This window comes from Ptychodera flava, chromosome 2, assembly GCF_041260155.1.
Source record: "Ptychodera flava strain L36383 chromosome 2, AS_Pfla_20210202, whole genome shotgun sequence".
In the NCBI taxonomy this organism is placed as follows: domain Eukaryota; kingdom Metazoa; phylum Hemichordata; class Enteropneusta; family Ptychoderidae; genus Ptychodera; species Ptychodera flava.
This window is the reverse complement of record NC_091929.1, coordinates 21750708-21772620: the sequence shown is the minus strand read 5'-3', so window position 1 is coordinate 21772620 and position 21913 is coordinate 21750708. Positions and strand designations below refer to the sequence as shown.

Sequence of the window (21913 nt, the reverse complement as noted above, 5' to 3'; positions counted from 1 at the left end):
AAATGTAATCTCATCTGATTTTCTTTACTTGTTTAAAGACTAATTTGTAATAATTTAACACTCAGCTGTACGACAAGCAACACTTTTGAGAAATTTGAAAAAATATGAAGATCCAATCATCCCAAATTAGTTCCAATCGTGTTAAATACATTAGGGGATTTTTTTGATTTATTTTTCTCCTATATTTATAATAATAAGGATGTCATTTTTGTTGTAAAATCCAAGATAAGGGGTGTTTTGAAATTTTGCGGAACAATCATGCGTGCCCAGCCTTCCGGTTATGCCATCATCGGGTTTACTAACTAATGAAGCCCAAGAAAACACCAACGTAAACCGATGATGATATTTGACATTTCACGATCCACACAACCATAGAAGTCAAGAGAGCGTTTCTTTAGCATCTGCTCTTGTGAAATCACAGTCTTGGTGAAATGTAGATAATTAAGATCCTTGAGGTGTCTGGAAAAGGCCAGTTGTCTGGCACTTTACAAGATAGACCCTAGCTACGGTCTAAGCACTGTCCCTATGGTGGAGGGACTGTGATCTGAGCTCATAATTACAGATAGATCAAAAATTAAACATTTGAACATTTCAGTCACCAAGAGAGTGATTTGAATTCATCATGTCTTCATTGTTCGAAATATCGGAAAACAAAACAACTAAGATCGCTTGAATTTATTTCAATAAAAATAATCCAAGGCATGTGAAAGCTGCTCATCGCAACCTTTTAAGTTCAAATTGAAGCTGCCCTCTATTGTTCACCTCCCACATACATCACCATCAAGTAAAAAAACTCCCTGCTGGCCCGCCCCTGTAATAATCCCCTCTGCCGACTACCCGTCAAACCCTCAAAAAACGCTCATCCCACTCCTTACTTGCCAAGTGCCATGAAACTGCTTTCGAATCCTAGTTGAGAATATCTTACGCCTCAGCTCTGTTGGCTGTCCGTATTGACGGGCACTGAAACGTGACAACCTTCAGCGATTTTAATGTCAAGCGTTTTACGTGGGGCCTACTTTACTGATCGAAATTTCAGGTGGCAGTTTGAGAAGGCTGAGGTGTATTAAAGTGTTCATTTCTTTCTGTATGATCGGAAAATAGATTTAAAGTAATGTTTTCATTCTTCTGAATGAATTGACTTTTCTAAAAAGGATATTTGTTCAATTGTCTTTCTGGATAGTGTTTGTGCCGTATGCAAATCGACTTAACACGATTAAACTACTTTGGGATAATTGGATTGTCATATTTTTCAAATTCCTCAAAAGCGCTAAATTACTATAGCTGGATGTCGCAACATTACAAATTACTCTTTAAAACCAGTGTATGACTTAAAAACAAAAGCAGATGAGCTTACATTTGCAGATTTAACCGACATTACTTCACTATCCAATTATCCAAAATTAATTCGAATCGTGTTACTTATAATTGAGATCCTCGTGTTTTTTTTTTAATAATGTCCAATTTGCTGTTGTGTCGAACCTTTATGTAATATTTTGAAACACCTGGATGACTGACTTACCCCATAACGAATGCATTGAAGATTTTTTGAAGCGAGGTACAATTAAGTTACTTTGTCAGAAAGGGCCTCCCAAGTATGCAAAATACCAGGCTCGTCCTTATTTGGAAAAGGATAAATTTATTTCAACAAAGTGGCAAATGAAACAAATATACATATCTTTGTCGAGCAATTTAAATTACAAAGCAACATGTTTGGGGGAAATTAGTCATTAACTGAAGGGATTGGTTAGGACTAGCGTTTATGGTTATGGTTTTGACCTTCAAGGAAAACTTGTCCTCTTTGGTTATCGCATCAATTTCTTATGTACACTGAGGAGATTTTCAATCGGTGCATCATTTAGAAACTGTTGCTATGACATACACAAGGAAATAGTTTTTAAAATGCGCCTAGGGGAGAGATATTTGGACTCTCAAACATTTCCAACTTTTCCAATTCTTTACTGATCTACCACTTGTGGGAGCTCATTTTAACGCACTTTGAGTGAGGAAATTTTCTATAGCGTCTACATTTTTTGGAAATCGAAAATTTTATTTTTGTCCATATACTATATTTAACACAGGGATGGCAGCCATTTTTTATTTTCAAATATCGGTAAAGGTTGGGTAATTTGTTTATGCAGCCTGAGTGCCCAAGTTGGCATGGTTACCCCTGATATTTATTCGTGATTTGGTAAACGTTTCATTAGGGAAAGTTTGAGCAAAGTTTAAGTCTTTTACGTACAATAGTGACATTTGAAAATATTTTCTTCACTCAAAAGTATGTTCAAATACGATATGCAGCCTTTGTAGTGCATACGGTATGCAGTGCTATTGTGGACAGGCGATTCTAGTCAATTACATTAAAACAGTGCACGCATACAGGCTTTGTTGACGAGCTGAACACTTGACATTGCGACATGATTTCTGAGTCAGATGAGAAGCTGTATAAAATACACAGGAAGATACCAAAAGTTATCACAAACGTCACTGTCGGTCGGTTATACGGATTCTGTTCATTAAAAGGTACACGTTGCTATTCGCAGTATTCCAATACTGCGCTCTACGCATGTCAACGTAACACCCTGGCTAATCCCGAATGGCATGCATTCGGTACGTGCTGTAGAAAACCGTAAACCCAGTCCAAATATAAAAAATATGCGGCAGAATTTTACGACATTGAAAATAGTGAAAAAGAATAAAGTACCTTGTAGCACAGTGCTCAAGGCTTTGCCATGTTCATAAATGTATGTGTTTGTCTTATAATTCTTTTGCTGTCCGTAATGTAAGTACGTTTGTTGGTTTCACAATCGACCGCGTAATATCAGATATCCTTGTACCACCTGTGCAAGCATATCAATATTGTGCCTCTGAGCTGAACGATGCGTCACATTGACGAACATGACTAATCACGACACATTGTGCCAATTTATCTCATACAGAACATCCTGATGATGATGATGGCACATGTCTTCATGCACTAATTCTGAACCGCGGGTCGTGGTCCTCAAAGGCAAGCGTGAGTTGATTATGCAAAACGTTGACAGATGTGCACTGCACGGTGCGTCGAATTACGGTCGTGACTGACCTCTCCCGGTCAGCTGACTCTTGTCCACGGAGTTTGATGCTGTTCATCGTACTAGTTGCTAAAACTTAAAGTCAGACAAATAAATTTCTTGCGAACAAAGAAAGACTGCGCAGGAAGAATTATTTATCAATTAGACATACCAACAATTCGTTGCATTTCCAGCAGCTAACATTACATATATATATATATATATATATATATATATATATATATATATATATATATATATATATATATATATATATATATATATATATATATATATATATATATATACATATATATAGATATATATATAGATAGATAGATAGATAGATAGATAGATAGATATATGAGCATCTACTTGATCAATCACTAGGCCTAATTTGTTTGGGTTTTGTTTTATTACTGTTCGTTTTTTAATTTATACAATTGTTCAGTTAGCGTTTGTTTATTTGTTTCTTTTATGGATAATTTGTTTATTTGTTATTTCAATTTATTTACCACAAATACGAATTTCACAGTTTTACTGTGTTTATGACCTTTTAGACAATGAAACAGATATTTGCTTATTTACTCGCTGATTATCCATTTCTTTCGTACAGTCTTCCAAATCTACACCACGTTAAAGAATAGATCACAAAGAATTTTTTCTCTCGTATCGCATAAAACTCCATACCTCGAGTGGCATGGCACGTTTCTCTGAAAGAGCACTGTACCATTTTCAGTAATGTGGGATGTTCGAGAGAATACTTATTTCATCCATGTATGACATATGTAAGGTCAGAGGTCAAGGTGAGAGTTAAGTTGATGCTGAACCCGATAAACCTGATCCTCACATGCCACCTGCTTGGCGTAAAGTCTTCCCTTGAGATTGACAGTCTGATTCTATTTGAATATCTCTCCACGGTGCTTCATCTTTTGACACAGAACATCTTCCATGCATTCTATGCCCAGGAGAGAAGTTATCTGTAATTTTTGAATCATTTCAGGGGCAGACACTAATTTTCGCGAAAACAAGTGTTCACAAACGGGTTCTTCACCAGCGAGCGGGAATATTTTTTCACGTATGGGTAGGCAAACGGGCGATTTTCATCATATCGGCAGGCGGCGTTATTCTTTTATTTGATTCAAGCGGGTAAATCGCAAAAAGGGTCAAACCATATTGCTTGGAGAGGGTAAGCTGAAGCTTTTGCAAACGAGGAGAGGGACAGTAGTGAGTTTTCCTCTAGGGGATTTTCGACATCAAATTTTGTCGGATGAATGCCGAGTTCCGAATAGTTTTCACTAACCCTTTAAATATTTTATTGAGTCGAAAATACCTCAGAATAAATGTTAAAACCACCCTGTTAACGATTTTGCGAAATCGGCTGGTTGCCTGATGCTGATAATTTTACCGTCTTGTTCGCCCTTCTATGCTCTGCGCGTTTCGTTGCGGGGGGCTTGACTGGCACTAATGCACACACTACACCCCCATGTATTCTCAGGAGGTCCAAATTTGCCATCGAAAACAATAGGACTTGGATAAACCATTATGATGAAGGGTTAGTTACTCCTAATTGACACCTACTCCCTGACTGAGGTAACTACACGTAACGACGTGTTAACATTGAGGTAATATGCGCCTCGAAAGTGAAAGACTTAAACTTTTGATCAAACTTTCCTCAATGAAACTTTCGATCATTCTCATAAAAATCAGTGGTCACCGTTCAAACTTTGATTGTAAAGAGACAAATTTCTTGGAATTTCCCTATATTTGAAATTCAAAATGGCCGTCATCCCTGTGTTAATTCTATGGGGAAAAATAGAAATTTTCGATTTTCGAAAAACTAAGACGGTGAAAACTTTTCTTTCATCAAGCTAGAGCTTCAAAATGAGTCCCCACAAGTGGTAGGTCAGAAGAGAATTGATAAAATTTGAAAGCTCGCTTTTCTGTCCCCGAGGCGCATTCCACCTTAACAGCAGTGTCGAAGAAAATCTTACGGTGTAAATACAGTGTAAATATATCAACGCGTTTTCTGAACTTTATAAACAAAGGAGCTGACAGCTCCCAAAGTCGTATTTCAAACTAACAAACCTGTCAAACGTTGCTTTGGCGGGCATTTATGATGTTGCAAGCATAATATCTAAAGCGATCATGTCAATAAGTCTTAAATTTTATCCGAAATTTAAACAAAGTCCTTGAAAGAAACACACAAGAAAATAGACTATTACATATAGATGTAGTTACGTTCAATAAGTGCGGCATACTGATGACAGGGCAAATTCTGAGTCGATGGTGGTTATGAAAGCTTTCACTAATGTTTTTCATGCTTTTGTGACTATTTTTATGACATTAATGATAAAACAACATAGAGGATGGCTGCATGACGTCAGTTACTGCCACAAAAATACTGCAAAACGAATACAACTTCAGAAAGTCACGGAAGCATGGTTCATCCTTGTATAGGGAATGGTCAGGCTGTCTTCTGGTGTAGAATATCTCGCTTGAATCTCGGCAAGGCCTCTGGTATTTGTGAAAGAAATTAGCTACACATAACTACTCCGAACAATTCCCTAGCCGACGTTTGCCCGGCCACCACTCCCCTCCCTGTTGACAGATACTTCAAATATAACCTTGTTTACTTTGTCCCTATTTTGTAAACAATGAAACTGATGGAATATCTTGGCAAAATGTCATCATGTGAAAAGTATTTTGAGTTTTTTCTGAAAAGGGTAGTAAAGGAAAGGTTCCAATTGCAAACTAAGTGACGATCGTGTTCGTACGAAGATAAAAGAGCTGTTTGTTGAAAGACAAGGAAAATGAATTTGTAGATTCATTGTGGCAAAGAATCTTAGAAAACGTCTCAAGCGTGTTTATATCATTTGCGACTGCGTGGACCCTGTAGGCGTTGCGACATATCTGACTCTAATACAAAGAAATGAGAAAATATTTAATAATTTGACAGATAAATTTGGCATGAAAATTAACGATGACAAAAGCATAAAACAGTTATTATCAATTGCGTTCTTTTTATAACATCCTGAGAAAGATGACCAGGTTACGGCAGATAAAATACTATCGCTCGATAGACTTTTTAAATTTGTAACTCTTTCGGTTTAAAGAGACTTTAATAATTGCAGCATTAGGCACATTTTTGGATGTTCTAAACCACACAGGATAAACGCTTTTTGTGGGCGATCTTAAAGAAACGGCATGATTCAATTTGCGTCATTTGAATTCCTCTATCTGTCTCGATGCGTTTTGTCCAAGATATATTTAGAAAACTTATCCTACTTACATACCTTTCAGCTAATACTTCAATCCTTCGTAATTAGCGGGTCAGAAAAGCACGGTAGTAAAGGCCTTAGACATCCATGGAAATAGCACGTGTCCGATTGCCTATCAATAGTACGGAGACCATATTGACGGATGACCGCACGGGGTTTTAAGGTAGAACGCGCCTCGGGGACAGATAAACGGACTCTCAAACTCTTTTGCATTTCGTTTCTGATCTACCACTTGTAGGGGTTCATTTAAAAGCTGTTGGGGTGTAAAAAAACTTTTCATCGGCTTAGTTTTTCGGAATTCGAAAGTTTTATTCTTCTGCAAAGAGTTAACACAGAGATGGCGGCCATTTTGAATTTTAAATATCCGTAAATCTTAGGTTGCTGTTTCTGTAGTACCAAAATTTGCACGGTGAGCACCGATTTTTATTCTTGATTTTGAAAGAGAATGGTTGAAAGATTCCTTAAGGAAAGTTTGAGCCAAAGTTTAAGTCTTTCACTTTCGAGACGTGTACTACCTTACAAATCTAACCCAGTATGTCTGGAACATTTGCGGTGAAGGCATCGCTAAATTTGGTATCCTCAGTTCTGATCTAATTTTCACGCCAAAAAGAGGACTTGGTGTCAAATAAATTTCGCAAAAAGCACAGTCACCTGTGGTCTGTTCGGCTCTGCGTCTATGCGCCCCATAGACGTGTGTACATAATGTTTGCCTTCTTCTCAGGCATATGTACACACGTCTATGAGGCGCATAGACGCAGAGCGGAATAGACCACAGGGACTGTGCAAAAAGTGAACAGACAAGCCGCTCTTCACCGGCATGTGACAGTGCGGTGTTCTCGATGAAGCCGATCAAATCGTCACAACTCCGGATATAGCGCCTTGAGATTTTCACGATTGCTTATCCAACGCAATCACCAACCCACGTTCCCTCTTGAGGTTCGTTGGAGATACGTTTACATTTCCTGCAAGTCAAAAGAACGTCTGGCTATCCGGTTCCACGGTGATGAATTCCCAAGAACTGCGCCTATTCCCGGCTGTTTCTTTCCTTTCAGTGTAAAAAAACAGGAATATCATCACCAATCACGCAGCTCGATATTGTAAAGCATCTTTGGAAGTCGACTAGTTAAATTCTGTGTATGTATAACGTGCAAATTATAACGTACAGTCAATGTTCGCCGAGAAGATGAATCTTTCAGAGAGCTAGCAGGTTTTGTAAATTTGTTAGCAGTGAATGCTTCGCACGCACCCTCTCTCTCTCTCTCTCTCTCTCTCTCTCTCTCTCTCTCTCTCTCTCTCTCTCTCTCCTCTCTCTCTCTCTCTCTCTCTCTCTCTCTCTCTCTCTCTCTCTCTCTCTCTCTCCGCAAGTAACACCTGATATAGCTTGGAATTTCCTGATTTTTCTATTTACCAGCATTCAAAGGCAAAAAAGATAAATTTTAAACTAGACAAGTCCGTAGAGTTAATTTTGGCATGAAAAGCGTATGTGGGCTAGTGTTAGTAGTGTTAGTATTATGCTTTTTGTGGATTAGTTATATATATATATATATATATATATATATATATATATATATATATATATATATATATATATATATATATATATATATATACAGGCCTTAAGTATTTAATACTGATGTTTCTTCCATTATAACGATTATGTTTGTCTGACATATGCACAGAAATTACTGTATCCGAAACGAGGATCCTATATCAGAGATTCAAGGCTCAAAATTTAGGAAGAGTGATATGGAATGATATTATGATTGTGATGTTGCAGACGTCGCTTGGTGCAATATGGATCCAAAGACGAATGTTCCAGTAAATACGTAACTTATGGCTCTGGTTAGATTTTTTAAAACATTATAGCGCATAAACTAGTCCATATAACGCTGATTCTCTGCGCAGGGATAACTTATCGAATAACAGAGAGAGAGAGAGAGAGAGAGAGAGAGAGAGAGAGAGAGAGAGAGAGAGAGAGAGAGAGAGAGAGAGATCCATTCAAAGCACAAAGAAACGAGAAAAAGTTTTTTCATCACTTGCACAATAGTACGAAAACGGCAAAGATGACGTAAACAACAAAAACACATGCAATATTTTGTCCGCTCAAAGTCAGTAACAATGGGCTACAACAAAAGACCGCCGTCCCATTTGATCAAAACATAGACAGTGGAAAGGAGAAAATGACGCGTGAGGCACATTGCGCACGCGCAGTGACACTACTTAATGTAATATCCCAATACGTGTGCGTATGACACGGGCATATACGCTGACGCTGTTGCTGAACGCGACCGCTCTGGGCCTCACAGGGAAATTGTATTCCGCCATGATCGGTCTTTGCCCAGCTGAGCAAATCCCCGTACGCTGCACCGCTGTCCTGTAGTAACACGGCAGCTTGAGCAACCCGGATGTACATCGACAAACAACGAGAGGGACTTTCACATGACGGTAAGTGATCACCGCTGATAAAACATTCACGAAGTGCCCTTCGCAGTCGGACGAATGCCCAATGTCGGACTCGCTCAGTTTTGCGTCTGTTGCAAAACAAAACGCACTCGATCAGCGAACCTGGCAATGGGTTGGGACAAACCAGCACCTGTAGCTGCGTCTTTACAAGCCAACACGGATGTTCGACCCACAGGATCGGTCAACGCATAGAGCTTATCGATAATGTTTTAATACAGCGATGATATAATTAGGAGGATCGTTTGCTCAGGGTAATTACCTCGCGTGGCAATCTAGGACTTAATTACTTAAAAGGGAAATGTGATGACATCCAAATGGATGCTCGTTTAATGTCATACCAGGACCGCTCCCTATTATTAACAAAACAATAGTGTATGGTTATACTGTTGTCTAATGTCGGCTGTTCCAGATAACTTTCACCTGGGACGCGGGCGACTGGCTTTTGCATATGAAAAACCGTTGTACATGTGACCTCTGTGTGGCTTCATAGTCTTCGTGTCGTGTCGCCGTTTTGCAAAACATCGCACACGTAGGCCAGGGGAACGGACTATACAGGTCTGTGAGTCCAGCGACCAACTGTAGACACAGTGCCCCTGGCTATTGCTACGCTTTTGTTCCGTCCTTATGTCACTGTTATGTACTGCGGTCGGGTTGTGTCGTAGACTAGGCCTAGTACATCATGTAGCCTATTGCAGGTTCTGAATTTCGTCGGGGACAATGAGCGGTACAAATCGTAAACCTGAACGCTATTTTTATTTAGCATTCTGACAAGAAAATACTCAAGGAGAAGAGAAATTATTGCGTGCTTCTCGGTTGCCCGACCTACCCTAATTATTACCCGCCGATTCTAAACGTTTTAAAGCCGTGCATAAAACGCGGAAGTTACAAAAGCACAGGCAAAGAAACAAACAAGACGTGAAACAAGGCGAGAAGTACTCCGCGAGACCTTCAGTGAGATATGCAAAACCATTCATTGTTGCTTGCTACAAACAAGCAACATGGCAGATAGTGAACTCGATTCTGTTTATCAAATACGGTCATTGAGACAAAGTCTTTGTTGGTGGCTTTTAATTACAAGCCAACTTTTCGAAATTTTAAAAGCATGGCGTCCAGATTTTCCTCGTGTACAACTAACTATTTTACTGTTAAAGGGATATAGTCGTCGGATCTGCGCTCAAAGGTCGTATGGGACCCATACGGCCCATGGCAACAATGTATCCAAGGCACAATGGTGATTGATGACAGTTAAAACATGTCTGTCATAATCTACCACCGTATAATTTAAATGTTGCAGCTATGATGATGAGGTGCATCTTGATATCGTGCACGAAATACATTGTTCGTAAACAAGAAACTCGCACAGGCGCAGGTCCGACGACTATACCTTTCACACTTCTCTGTCGCTGCATCTTTCTGTGATCTCACTTTAAAAGACAGCCAAGTGGAGACGACAACTGCATTAATAGTCGGTCAATGAGCCGTTTCACTTCAGATCGAACAAGCCATACTGTCGTCAGTTTATGAGTTCCGTGTTTGAGCTTAACTATATGGGTAGTAACACGGCATCGTCAAAATGTATCAGAAAGTGTGCGAGGAGCACACACGCGAGCATGGTTTTGTGACCTTACGAGTTCAGTACACTATGAGAGCAAATGTCAGTTCATTCTTATCGACGTTATTGGGATCAAACTAACATTGGTAAAGCATAAGAATTAAGAAATAAAAACAATGGCAAAATGAAAATTACAGACTGCACAACCAAACCCTGTTTTTTAAAAAACATGTACACGGAACAAGTCATTCTGTTAATTTTGCCCCGTCATGGAATATCGAGGACTACTATTTTACTACTGTTGATCTTCTTGTCTGTGATGGCAATATTATATAATACAGACCCACACTTTTGAAACCATCTGTCCTCACGTTGAGATATCCATGCCCTTCAAATATTCGTTATCACATTCAAGTTATGATATTCGATGGCGCGAAAATGTCTTGCGGTCATTGACATGACACAGGCGTCGACGCTCAGTCACCCGTAGACCTACACATCATTAGTATCGTGATGATAATTATTGAAGGACGCGCGTGGTGAAAGAGAAAGTTAAATGAAGGAAAACTAGATTTTGCCATGGAGAAGTGCATATTTTCTTTAGCTATACATATCTGACTTGCGCACAGAATGCCCGACAACGGCGCAGGCAAGCCAATATCTGCGCATGGGAGTTACGTTTTAGGACCCCCCCCCCCCAGGGTTAGTTGGACTTCTGACCCCTACAATTCGAAAGTTCGGTACCTGACGTCAAAGATGTCCCTAGGTGATAGAGAGGTATTTCGCCTAGAAAAGTTAAAAAAAAAAGAGTATCGGCTGCAGACTACCGTATATTTCAAATACGCACATGGGCTTATTCTATCGCTAAAATTGTACCCAGTTAGCGTGTAATCTAGAAGGATGGGTCAATTCTAAATGTCATAACAGATACGCCAAAAGTGGTACTCAGAGCTATTGTGATAATTTAAATGGCTGAAAGTAATTACAATTATGGAATTTTATCGAAAGTCGTCCGGAATTTACAAGGCCTGGGGCCAATATTGACAATATAGTCTGGCATAATAGTTACGACCACTTGTGGACTATTTAATTGATGTGTTTACATCTGTGCAATTACCAATATTGTACACACAAATATTTAAACAGACATAAATAATTTTACAAAACGATAGACACATGAGTACGTATCCATTTTTGCACATACATACATACATACATACATACATACATACATACATACATACATACATACATACATACATACATACATACATACATACATACATACATACATACATACATACATACATACATACATACATACATACATACATACATACATACATACATACATGCATGCATACATGCATGCAAGCATACATACATACATACATGCATGCATACATGCATACATACATACACATACACACAGTACACACACACACACACACACACACACACACACAAGTTGAAACCCTAGAGCGACACCAGAGGTGACTGTACACCATTTTGAGAAGTGCTCATGTCAGGTAACATGACAAATTCTGTCATGCAAGTGAGAACTGAACCATCTGAGAATGTGGTCATTAATACCGCAGCGAGTTAATTTGTTACATAACGATGGATTGCTTATATACGCTGTCGAAAGCTTTCCTGGAATCCAAATGGATTATGCCCACCTAACCGTCCATGGTCGTTGATCACAATTGCAAAGAAACATTTGTATGGCACCGTATTCGATATCAGAGAATGCCCTTGAATGGTGTTAATATAGAATTTCGCACGTGACTGCAGACACACAGCAAAACATTTAAAAAAGCTATATATAGAAAGTAACACAACTTGGCAATCTTTCAACTTCATTGTCATTTGACGATCTGAAAATAGGACCAATGATAGCACTTTTATAAAGAGACTGAAAAAACACGTGTACTATTTAACTCATTGAAAAGCGTTAGATGCTCAACGACTTGAACATAACAGCTACGGATTAGATTGGACGGTATAATATCATGAATTAGATCTTTTTTGGGATTTAGATCTTTTAAAATGACCTAACCCTCACCAATAATAACAGTGAGAGGATGAACGGAACCGCTTCATGAAAGTGTTCATGGTTGAGATTGACAGTTGTTGCACAACAATATATTGCTGCTGCTATGAATATTCATAAAACGCCCTTGAATGGTGTTGATGTAAAATTGCAAAACGATGGACACATGAGTACGTACATTTATACACATACATACATACATACATACATACATACATACATACATACATACATACATACATATATACATACATACATACAGTACATACATACATACATATATACATACATACATACATACATACATACATACATACATACATACATACATACATACATACATACATACATATGTATATATGTACATACATATGTGTATATATATATATATATATATATATATATATATATATATATATATATGTTAATGCTATAATTTTTGTTTTTGTTTGTAACGGTCTACTTTTGGTATACTTGTTTACCACTGACTAATGTTTGTTCCATGACTGAATGACATGTCAGAGCACGTTGTTACGTTCTACAGTCCGATACACAATTGTTACGTTGGCACTGTATAGTACACCCAATGTTGATAATGCGTCCTGTACTTTGTTTACTGTGCATTCTTATTGTTTGTTTCATTTTTTCCAACTTCGATAAATTACTTTTTTCTACATTAACTAGCTAATGAAAAACATTCCGTGATCATGTGCCGATACTCCAATGAAACACGCATGCGTATGCCTCAATTGTAATAGAATAGGCGAACTCCGTTTGCAGGGTTAGACACAGTGTCCTCTCAATTCGCTGTGTTGCAAGTAGAGGCGATTTTGAGCGATTTCAGTGGAAACTTCGAATTATGTTGTCTATGATCGTCACGTGATAATGAAGGTAAAATCACCATTCTGTCCTCCGTCATAGTAAAATATTAAGGATCTACCGTCAGTTTTAGAGGCAGTTTTCTTCTGAAACATTCAGTGACATTGCAAGACTGTTTATTGCTGAAGAAAGTGCGCCCTCTAGGGGAGTCAATGCTCGCCCATAGTGTTGACTGCATTTATTAGCAGAGACGCCTATAATGTTTAAGATAATTACACTTTGAGTTTGGAACGTGAGTTTTGTTGTACACAACCTGTGAGGAAATAGTCCGTTGATGATTTCTCTGTGACGGTGGGTGAATGTAATTTAGCAACTTTAACACTTAATAATATCCTACGTGAATCTTTGACCCTGACCGGCTGTCACATTTCTCGATGATTGTCACGGTCGTTTCTATGGAGATAAACTCTTGAAAATCCATTCCAGGGTATCATCTATCGTAGTCTTTGCAGCGCTGTATCTTCATCTTCTTTCTAATTGCCCCATTAAGCTCGCCTTCGTAGGCCCAGCTACGCTCAGTTCGCAGTCCTACTTGAAGTCATCGATCTTTAAACGAATTTAACCCTTTGAGTGCTGTAATTGTTCCCACTAAAAGTTTAGTGCAACATTTTTACAATTTTTTATGAATTTGTCTGTAATTTTTTGATCATTTTGGACCAAATGGACATCACATTTCCTCAGCTACAGTTTGTTATCAAAATTTGGACAAAAATCTGAAAAAAAATTGACTGGAGTCTATTTTCTAAAGCTGACAAAAATTGACTTTGGCGCTCGAAGGGTTAACAATTTCTACAATGGTCTATGCATTGAACCAAGTTATCTTTCAGCTTCTCTTGAAATGCTACTCTTTCTATAACATAGTCCCGTCGTTATGTATTATCTTTCCTCTTAAGTGAAAATTTTACATGTGAATTTGCGCGTTTTGAAGCTTCATTATGTTATCATATTTGAAAACTTGTATGATAGTATGCAATACAAATTCGAGACTTTCTTTGTTTCTTTGCCCGTATGTTGTGGTTTCACGTGATCAGTTGTTTTGTTTTTTGTTTTCCACGCTCACTACCGCGTGACTGATTGATTGCCACGTTACCTGCCAATGATCAGATACAGGCAGACCACCGGGGTATAGTTCATCTATTAATAGCTTGATGTTGTAATTTCTATAGAGCCTTGGGAACAGCAATCAAATTAATCGAACGTGGCGCGTACGAATTATCTCATCCGATGAGTGTTGACGAGACTGTATTCGCGTATAGCTATGTCGTTATATGATATATCCAGAAAACTGGGCGATTGTTTGTGCCGTGTCTTGCCGTTTGGACTGTAGTATGATGGGAATGTTGGGTACTTTCACTTCCTACACCGAAAACAAACCGCGAGTTTTGCATTATTGTTAAGCGTCACCCCTCTCACAGCATTTGCAAACAAAAGAGATGAAAGTACGATGGCACTTTGCGGTGAGTAAATTTAGCAATTAGCTGTAAAGGTTTTGAAATTACATGAAAATGCCCGTTGCACGGTGATATTTGACTATAGAAGCCAAGTGGATTTTCAAAAGGCGAGCTAAAGGCCAAAACAAGACAGAGACCGAGTTCACGTTACTCAACATCCTCTCGCGGGGATCTAGGCTACCCACGCCCCTCTTATGTTGCGTTCACTTCATGATAGGCCAGAAAAGTCGATGTTGGGCCGCCTTCATACAATGTAGTGTTTGATCATTGAACTTAGAGTCATTACATATCGTGCTATGTCTCGATCACAAGTACCACATCCGCATAGATATTTTAGTTGCATTTTTGTTGCATCCGAGTGTAGTTCGATCATTTTGACCTCAACAACATCACAAGAAAGTGCTCTATCATTTTGAAGAGACCAATGTAAGAAACATTTTTATGCTACACATTTGGTACTGCCACATCCTTATCAAGGTAGTATTCGCCTTCGAAGTGAAAGACTTTAATTCTTGCTCACACTTTCCTAAATGAAGCGTTCAACCATTCTCTTACCAAATCAAGAACAGAAAACAGGAGTCACCGTGCAAAGTGTTGTGCTAGAGAAACAACTTACCTAACATTTACCAATATTAGAAATTCAAACTGGCCGCCATTCCTGTGTTAACTCTGTGGGGAATATATCATTTTCAAATTTCGGAAAACTAAGACCGTGAATATTTTGTTACACCAAGAGCTTTAAGGCCATCGTCTGGGCTAATGTCGGTCAAAATGCTCAAAAAATCAAATTTTATTTTTTTCCTTCATTGTCACCCTCGACATGTATACTTTCAAATAAGCTATATCATTCTTCAAAAATATTAACTAAAATCGAGAAAAATCGCGTTTTTTTCCCACTGACCTCTGGTCAAATTTTATTTAGTCTAATTATATATTCAAACAGGTAAATCGCTATTTTTGGTTGCCTAAAAACTTTGTTGAGTTATGGCATCATGTATGAAGTAGTGACTATTTGCTTGCTTATTGAAGCAGCTTTTTCAGAGGTAAAAATATGGCGTTGTGGAAATTGTGAGTTTGAGACTAATTGCAGTCTAAAAAAGCCAGATCAATGAGTAATCGGGAAGAAATTTGCAACAAATGATTCTGTTTTATATTTTGTGTGGATATTACTGTAAGGCACATGAAGATTTTCATTCAGGTATAGCGATGAACCAGAAAACAAACCATATTAGACGTTATGGTGTTCATATACATAACAAGTAAAGAATCTCACATGAATTTCATTATCATGCTGATTATAAAATCAATGTTTTTTTGATAATTAACAGTTCATTTTTCACTTAGAAAGCAATTACAACCAGGCTTTTGTAAATAGAATTCTAACTGACAATTTAAACTTGTCCAATACCCTTTTTTGAGGTCGTAAACTTTGCATGAAGTATGAGTATCACCTTTATGTTGTAAACATTTCAATCCAATACTCCTAACAATTGTGTTTTGTACTGCATTCGTTTCTTGTGGCAGTAATAACTCTTGAAAGAATGGTTGGAATGCAATGAAAATCAGCCAACATATGTGAAATTAAGGTGAAGTACTACGAATTACGTCAAAATTAAGTTGTGGTGTCATTTTCTTCAAACTGTACACAAATATTCTTGGAAGTTCAAGTGCAAAAATGAAATAAAAAATGGGGGTCACCACGCTCGTTGCCATGGAAACGGACGTTAAAATGGCGTCGTTAGAAATAAATAAAAATGATATAATTCACTTAAACTAAAGAAAGCTATTATAAAACGCTTAGCAAATGAGTTAATTTTAATAAATACCAAGACTTAAGATCCATATCTATCGAATGTATAGTTTTCATGATGTTTGTGAAGAAATTTTAACATAAGTATCGATTACAAAATGACGATATCGAAATTATATCACTACATAATTTTCGAACTTTCTTCCTGTCGCTTTGAATGGTGTCATTTTGACCAAACTTGGCGAATAAACTCCTGACATAATACCATTTAGTTTACACTTTTAATAAAAGGGTGTCACCACGCTACTTTTTACAATATCTCCAGGTGAATGGGTAATTTGCGCCATATAAATGGGAGAGAAATGTTAATTTTTCGCTCATATTGAATAAAAACCAGCTTCCTAGGGGGTCAAAATATGACAAGGTTATAGGTCACATGTATTTCTAAGACACTGGGTCAAAAAATTAGGTAAAAGCGCAATTTCAACAATGACAGGTGATGTTAAATACAAGCGCTACAAAATAACCCATTTGCGGCAGGCTGGAGTTAAATCTGCGCAGAAACGTTCTAAAGCGTGTGCGCGTCCGAATTCGTCGCCCTTTACCTTAAATACTTTACAAAATAAATCTCAAAAAACAAGGTCATCCAATCATGTCATAGTAGAAACTTGACGGAAAGTTGTGAAATTTATTAATTTTTCAATCTTACCGAGATGACTATGATTTAATTTATATTGACATCTTATACAGTCATAGATTTAGGTTCATATTGTAATACATATACATCTGAATGCTACAGAAAAAATTCGGTTGTTGTATGACTTTTCGTTCAATAGATATCTTTGCCACAAATTTCCTCATATTTTTAACCCTGAAATTGTCGCCAGGGCAACCGAATATCCGGTTTTCCCCCTGCACTGCATTTTACCATCTACTGCAACAAAAAGATGACAAACTCTGAAAACAAGGTACTACACGGTTTGTGTTTTAAAATAGCCCCTACAATAGCCTTAAAATGGGCACCCGCAAGTAGTAAACTAGAAGAGTAATAAAGGAAATTGAGAACTCGAATAGTTGTCTTCGAACCGCATTTTAACTTTAAGAAATAGTAGATTTCGAGGCTTTTGAATCGGGTTTGTACAAACACGTTCAACCTTCTCGTGGTTAACGTACGCGTCACGTGACTCAAATGGATGACGAAGGTAATTTGTGTCCCGTCCTTCGCGCGATACATCCGCCTTTTGTCGGTGAGGTGAATTGAAGGCACGGATAGGAACACAGGCTCGAGGCAATTATCATAGTGTTTGTCACGGTGCAAGGGGTCACGAAATTGAGATCTTCCGGCCTTGCCACAACTGTGAGTTTATTACAAAAAGCGCCGCGCGTGCGTTTGCGTGGTGCGATTTGACATGTACATTTCCTCAGCGAGGCTTCACGCGTGTGTTGAATAAACCGCAATTTTTATTGTTTCCAGTCATATAATCGGCTGATGTTGAGCTGCTTCAAGCCCAATGAAGACTGATAACTGATATTGGAAGTTACATATACCTACTCCCCCCTGCAAATCCGCATTTACATGACATCATGGACACTAAGACGCGCGAAGAAAAATCCTCCCAAATCCCAGAGGACATGCTGAACACCTTGAACAACACCTGGAACGAAGGCAACACGACCAAGATGGCCTCTGCCCTGTCGCCAGGGGGCGAAGTTGATCTACTGCTTGTTATTACTATCGCGCTCTGTAAGACAGGTAAGTGTGATCTTAGTTCAAAATTGTCAAAAAATATGATTTATTGGCCCTGGTGTCACGGGGAATAACATTTAAACGTACATTGAACTGGCCTTATAATAATGGTGCGCCTCGGGGGCAGATATGCGGTCGTTCGAACTTTCACAATATTCTGTTGGTCTACCACTTATGGGGCTCATTTTGTAGCTCATTGAGTAACTAGAATTTTTACCAGCTCAATGTTATAAAAATCGAAAATTTAATACTTTCCCATAGAGTTCGGACAGAGATGGCGGCCATTTTGACTTTCAAGTGTCGTCAAATATTTGGTAATTTGTTTTTCTAGTATCATGTTTTGCGCCGTGATCCCAGACTTTTATTCTGGATTTCGAAACGGACGATTTGAAGCTGCTCAGACTTTAAGGGAAGTTTGAGCAAAAGGTCTTTCAAGGTCAAGGCGCGTACTAGCTTAATAATCGCATCTGATTTATTATGTAAAAATAAAGTGCTTGGTATCGTGAACATCGACATTTTGCAGCGAGGAAAATTCACGTGCCTCCATGAAATGTATAAAATATCTCAATCCAGTGCAGAATTTTGCAACAATTTAGGTTGCTGTCACAGAATATTGAATCAAGTCACATGCAACCCTACACAGAGGTCGTGAGAATGATATCATATAGTAGCCTACTGGGATAATTCCGTTGTAGATTAGATCCATAACACGTTCAAATAAGGGGGAAGTGTGCACTCATCCATACATTAACGCATCTATATATCATATGTAATTTGTCGGCGAAAAAAAATGTTCAAAATATTATACGTTTTTAGCTACTATAGACTATAGTCTTAAGAAGCTATTGGGATGGGTATCCGTCCGGCGCGGCGTCCGTCGTCAGTCTGTATGTATGTATGTATGTATGTATGTATGTATGTATGTATGTATGTATTTATGTATGTATGTCCGTTTGTGAGGCGTCCGTCCACTCAAATATCTTGATAACCGCAGTACTTACGTCTTTGATATTTATGTGTAGATGAAAAATGTGATTTTGAGAAACTTTTTCTTTAAAATTTTTGATATTGTTGAAAATATGCAAATTAGCACCAAAAAGGCGTTTTTGGTAAAAAATCTTCTTCTTCATAACCGCTGGTCAGACAGCTTTGTTATTTATGGTCTCTAGGGATAACCCAACTTATATATGTTCAAATTGTGATGAAATATGCAAATCTGTATTTTTAAGGAATTTTTTGTCATTTTTGGTCAAAACTTTATTTCATCAAAACCGCTCGTCTAACAGCTTTGATATTTGGTATACAGGTTCCTATAGAATAATTTAATATGATATATTGAATATATGACGAAATCTGCAATTTTGTATTTTTGGTGCAATTTTTGCCATTTTTGGTCAAAAAATGTGTTTCTCAAAAACTACTTGTCTGATGCCTTCCTAGGGGTTGTCTTAGTATGCTATATTGAAATTTGATGAAATCTTCAACTTTTGTATTTTTGGGTCAATTTTGCCATTTTTGGTCAAAGTATTTGTTTCTCAAAAGTTACTCATCTGATAGCTTTGATATTTGGTATACAGGTTCCTATGCTTTATCTTAATGTAATATATTGAAATTATGATGAAATCATCAATTTTGTATTTTTGCAGGTAATTTTGCCCTTTTGGTCACGCCATCCTGAATTGAGCTATCAAAGATATCTACCTTATTCATCAATTGATACATGTGTCACAAAAAGTTATTCTCTACATAACACAGCAGAGCTCTGTCAAGTCGCTTGTTTTTTCAAAACCGCTGGTCAGACAGCTTTAATATTTGGTTTACAGGTACCTAGGATGACCTTAGTGAGATAATTTCATACAGTCAGAAAATACTTAATTTTGTATCCATGTCTATAGCAGCTTCAGGGACTTTGGCCCTATGTTAAACTGTGGTATCACACGACATGTTTCTTTCCGACGTATTAAATCTGAAAATGTAAGATTTTCCCTTCCACTATGTGAACGAATCTTTGTCTTCACACCGCGCTGTCCTCCAAATGACATTTGACATCTGTTTTCTAAGCATTCTATTCATATGTAAATACCCATACAAAGAGTTCATTTTCTCAACAAAAGAATGTGCGATTTATGCACTGTTATGTAAATTAGCCACCCCTCTGTTTTTCCAAGCGATGAAAAGCTTTCTTAATTTCCGTTACAGGTATGGACAGACACAGCGAAATGACAAAGATATTCATAGAAAGGACACTGGCACGAATCTTTAAATGGGTTCACGATGAATACGACGTGATTAAGAGAGAACGGAAGGTGTCCGAAGTAAGTAAACAACAAAGGGATTATAGATGCATTTCCCTAATTGAAGTTGTTAAAGGGAAACGGTCGTGGGAACTGCGCCTGTGCGAGTTTCTTTTTTTACAAATAATGTATTCTGTGCATGATATATCCACATGCATCTCATCATCATAGCTGCAACATTTGAATTATACAAATGTAGATTATGACAGACATGTTTTAACTTTCATCAATCACCATCATACCTTGGATACAGTGTTTACATTGGTCCTATGGGTCCCATACGACCTTTGAGCGCAGTTCCGACGACTGTATCCCTCTAATAACCCGATACGTATTATCAACCCAGTCAAAAGGATTCATGTTATTGTTTTTGTTGCCGCTTCGCTCAAACGACAGTGCGTTAATATGACATGCCACAGTAACGCCTCTTGCGACAACTCCCTCTTGTTTTACGGCGAATAATTGTCGAAATGTTTTTTAAAATGACAGTCAGTGACTGGCAAATCTATTTTTGATAATAGGTGACAAATAATTCTTTGTTCCAGAGCGCTCTAACAGTTCCCTATGTCTACCAGTAACTGTTTCTAATTCGGATTCTAATTTTTTACAATTCTTTTATGATCTACCACTTGTGTGGGCTCAAGTTGAAGTTCTTGGAGCAAATAAAATCTTCATTATAATTTTTTGTGAAAATCGAGAATTAAATTTTCCCAAATAACACGGGGAATAATGGCCATTTTTGATTACGAATATTGGTAAAGATAAGGCGAACTCTTTTACTGGTACCGAAATTTGCACTGTGACCCGTTGATTTTAAAAGACAATGGCTTAAGGTTTTCCTCGGGAATGTTTGAGAAAAAGTTTAAATCTATACTATCAAGGCGTGAACTACCTTACGAGTCATTTAAACTTGTCCTTATTCTCCGAGATAAGTACCCGATTCAGACACATTGGTGTATACCATATCTAACAGTGTGTGTTTAATTGTAAGGAGAATACCCAATTTGCGAAATAGCAAAGTGTAAAAGAAAAAACGACGATCGCTTACTGATTTATCTCTTAATAGGTTGCTTTGATGGAACGGATTGAGCAATTAATCCAACTGATTGTAATTAAATTGCCCGATGATTGTTTGCCGCTTTTGAATTTGTTGGCGATTACGTTCAACCCAATGTCAAGGTAAGAGACTGGAGTCGTTTTCATTTAGCACCAACCTCTTTAGCTCCATAGCCATGGATCTCACCTTCCTAGTTTGTCCGAGTATTAAACATCGGTCTGTGTGTATATGCACTTGTATATTTGTACGCACAAACATACAGTATGCATCAATTTATGCATGCATAATTAATTGTATGGATGGATGGATGGATAGATGGATGGATGGATGGACACA

General features: G+C 37.9%; 1 protein-coding gene across 1 annotated transcript in view; it reads left to right on the top strand.

Annotated features, from left to right (window-relative positions):
* Window positions 1-8549: 8549 nt before the first annotated feature.
* Window positions 8550-21913, top strand: part of LOC139116922 (uncharacterized) — a 27728-nt gene continuing 14364 nt past the window's right edge. The window contains exons 1-4 of the mRNA XM_070679658.1: window positions 8550-8776; window positions 17954-18232; window positions 20426-20541; window positions 21587-21699. Of these exons, the coding sequence (XP_070535759.1) occupies window positions 18064-18232; window positions 20426-20541; window positions 21587-21699 (398 nt within the window). The 5' untranslated portion in view covers window positions 8550-8776; window positions 17954-18063. The remainder of the gene's footprint in view (window positions 8777-17953; window positions 18233-20425; window positions 20542-21586; window positions 21700-21913) is intronic.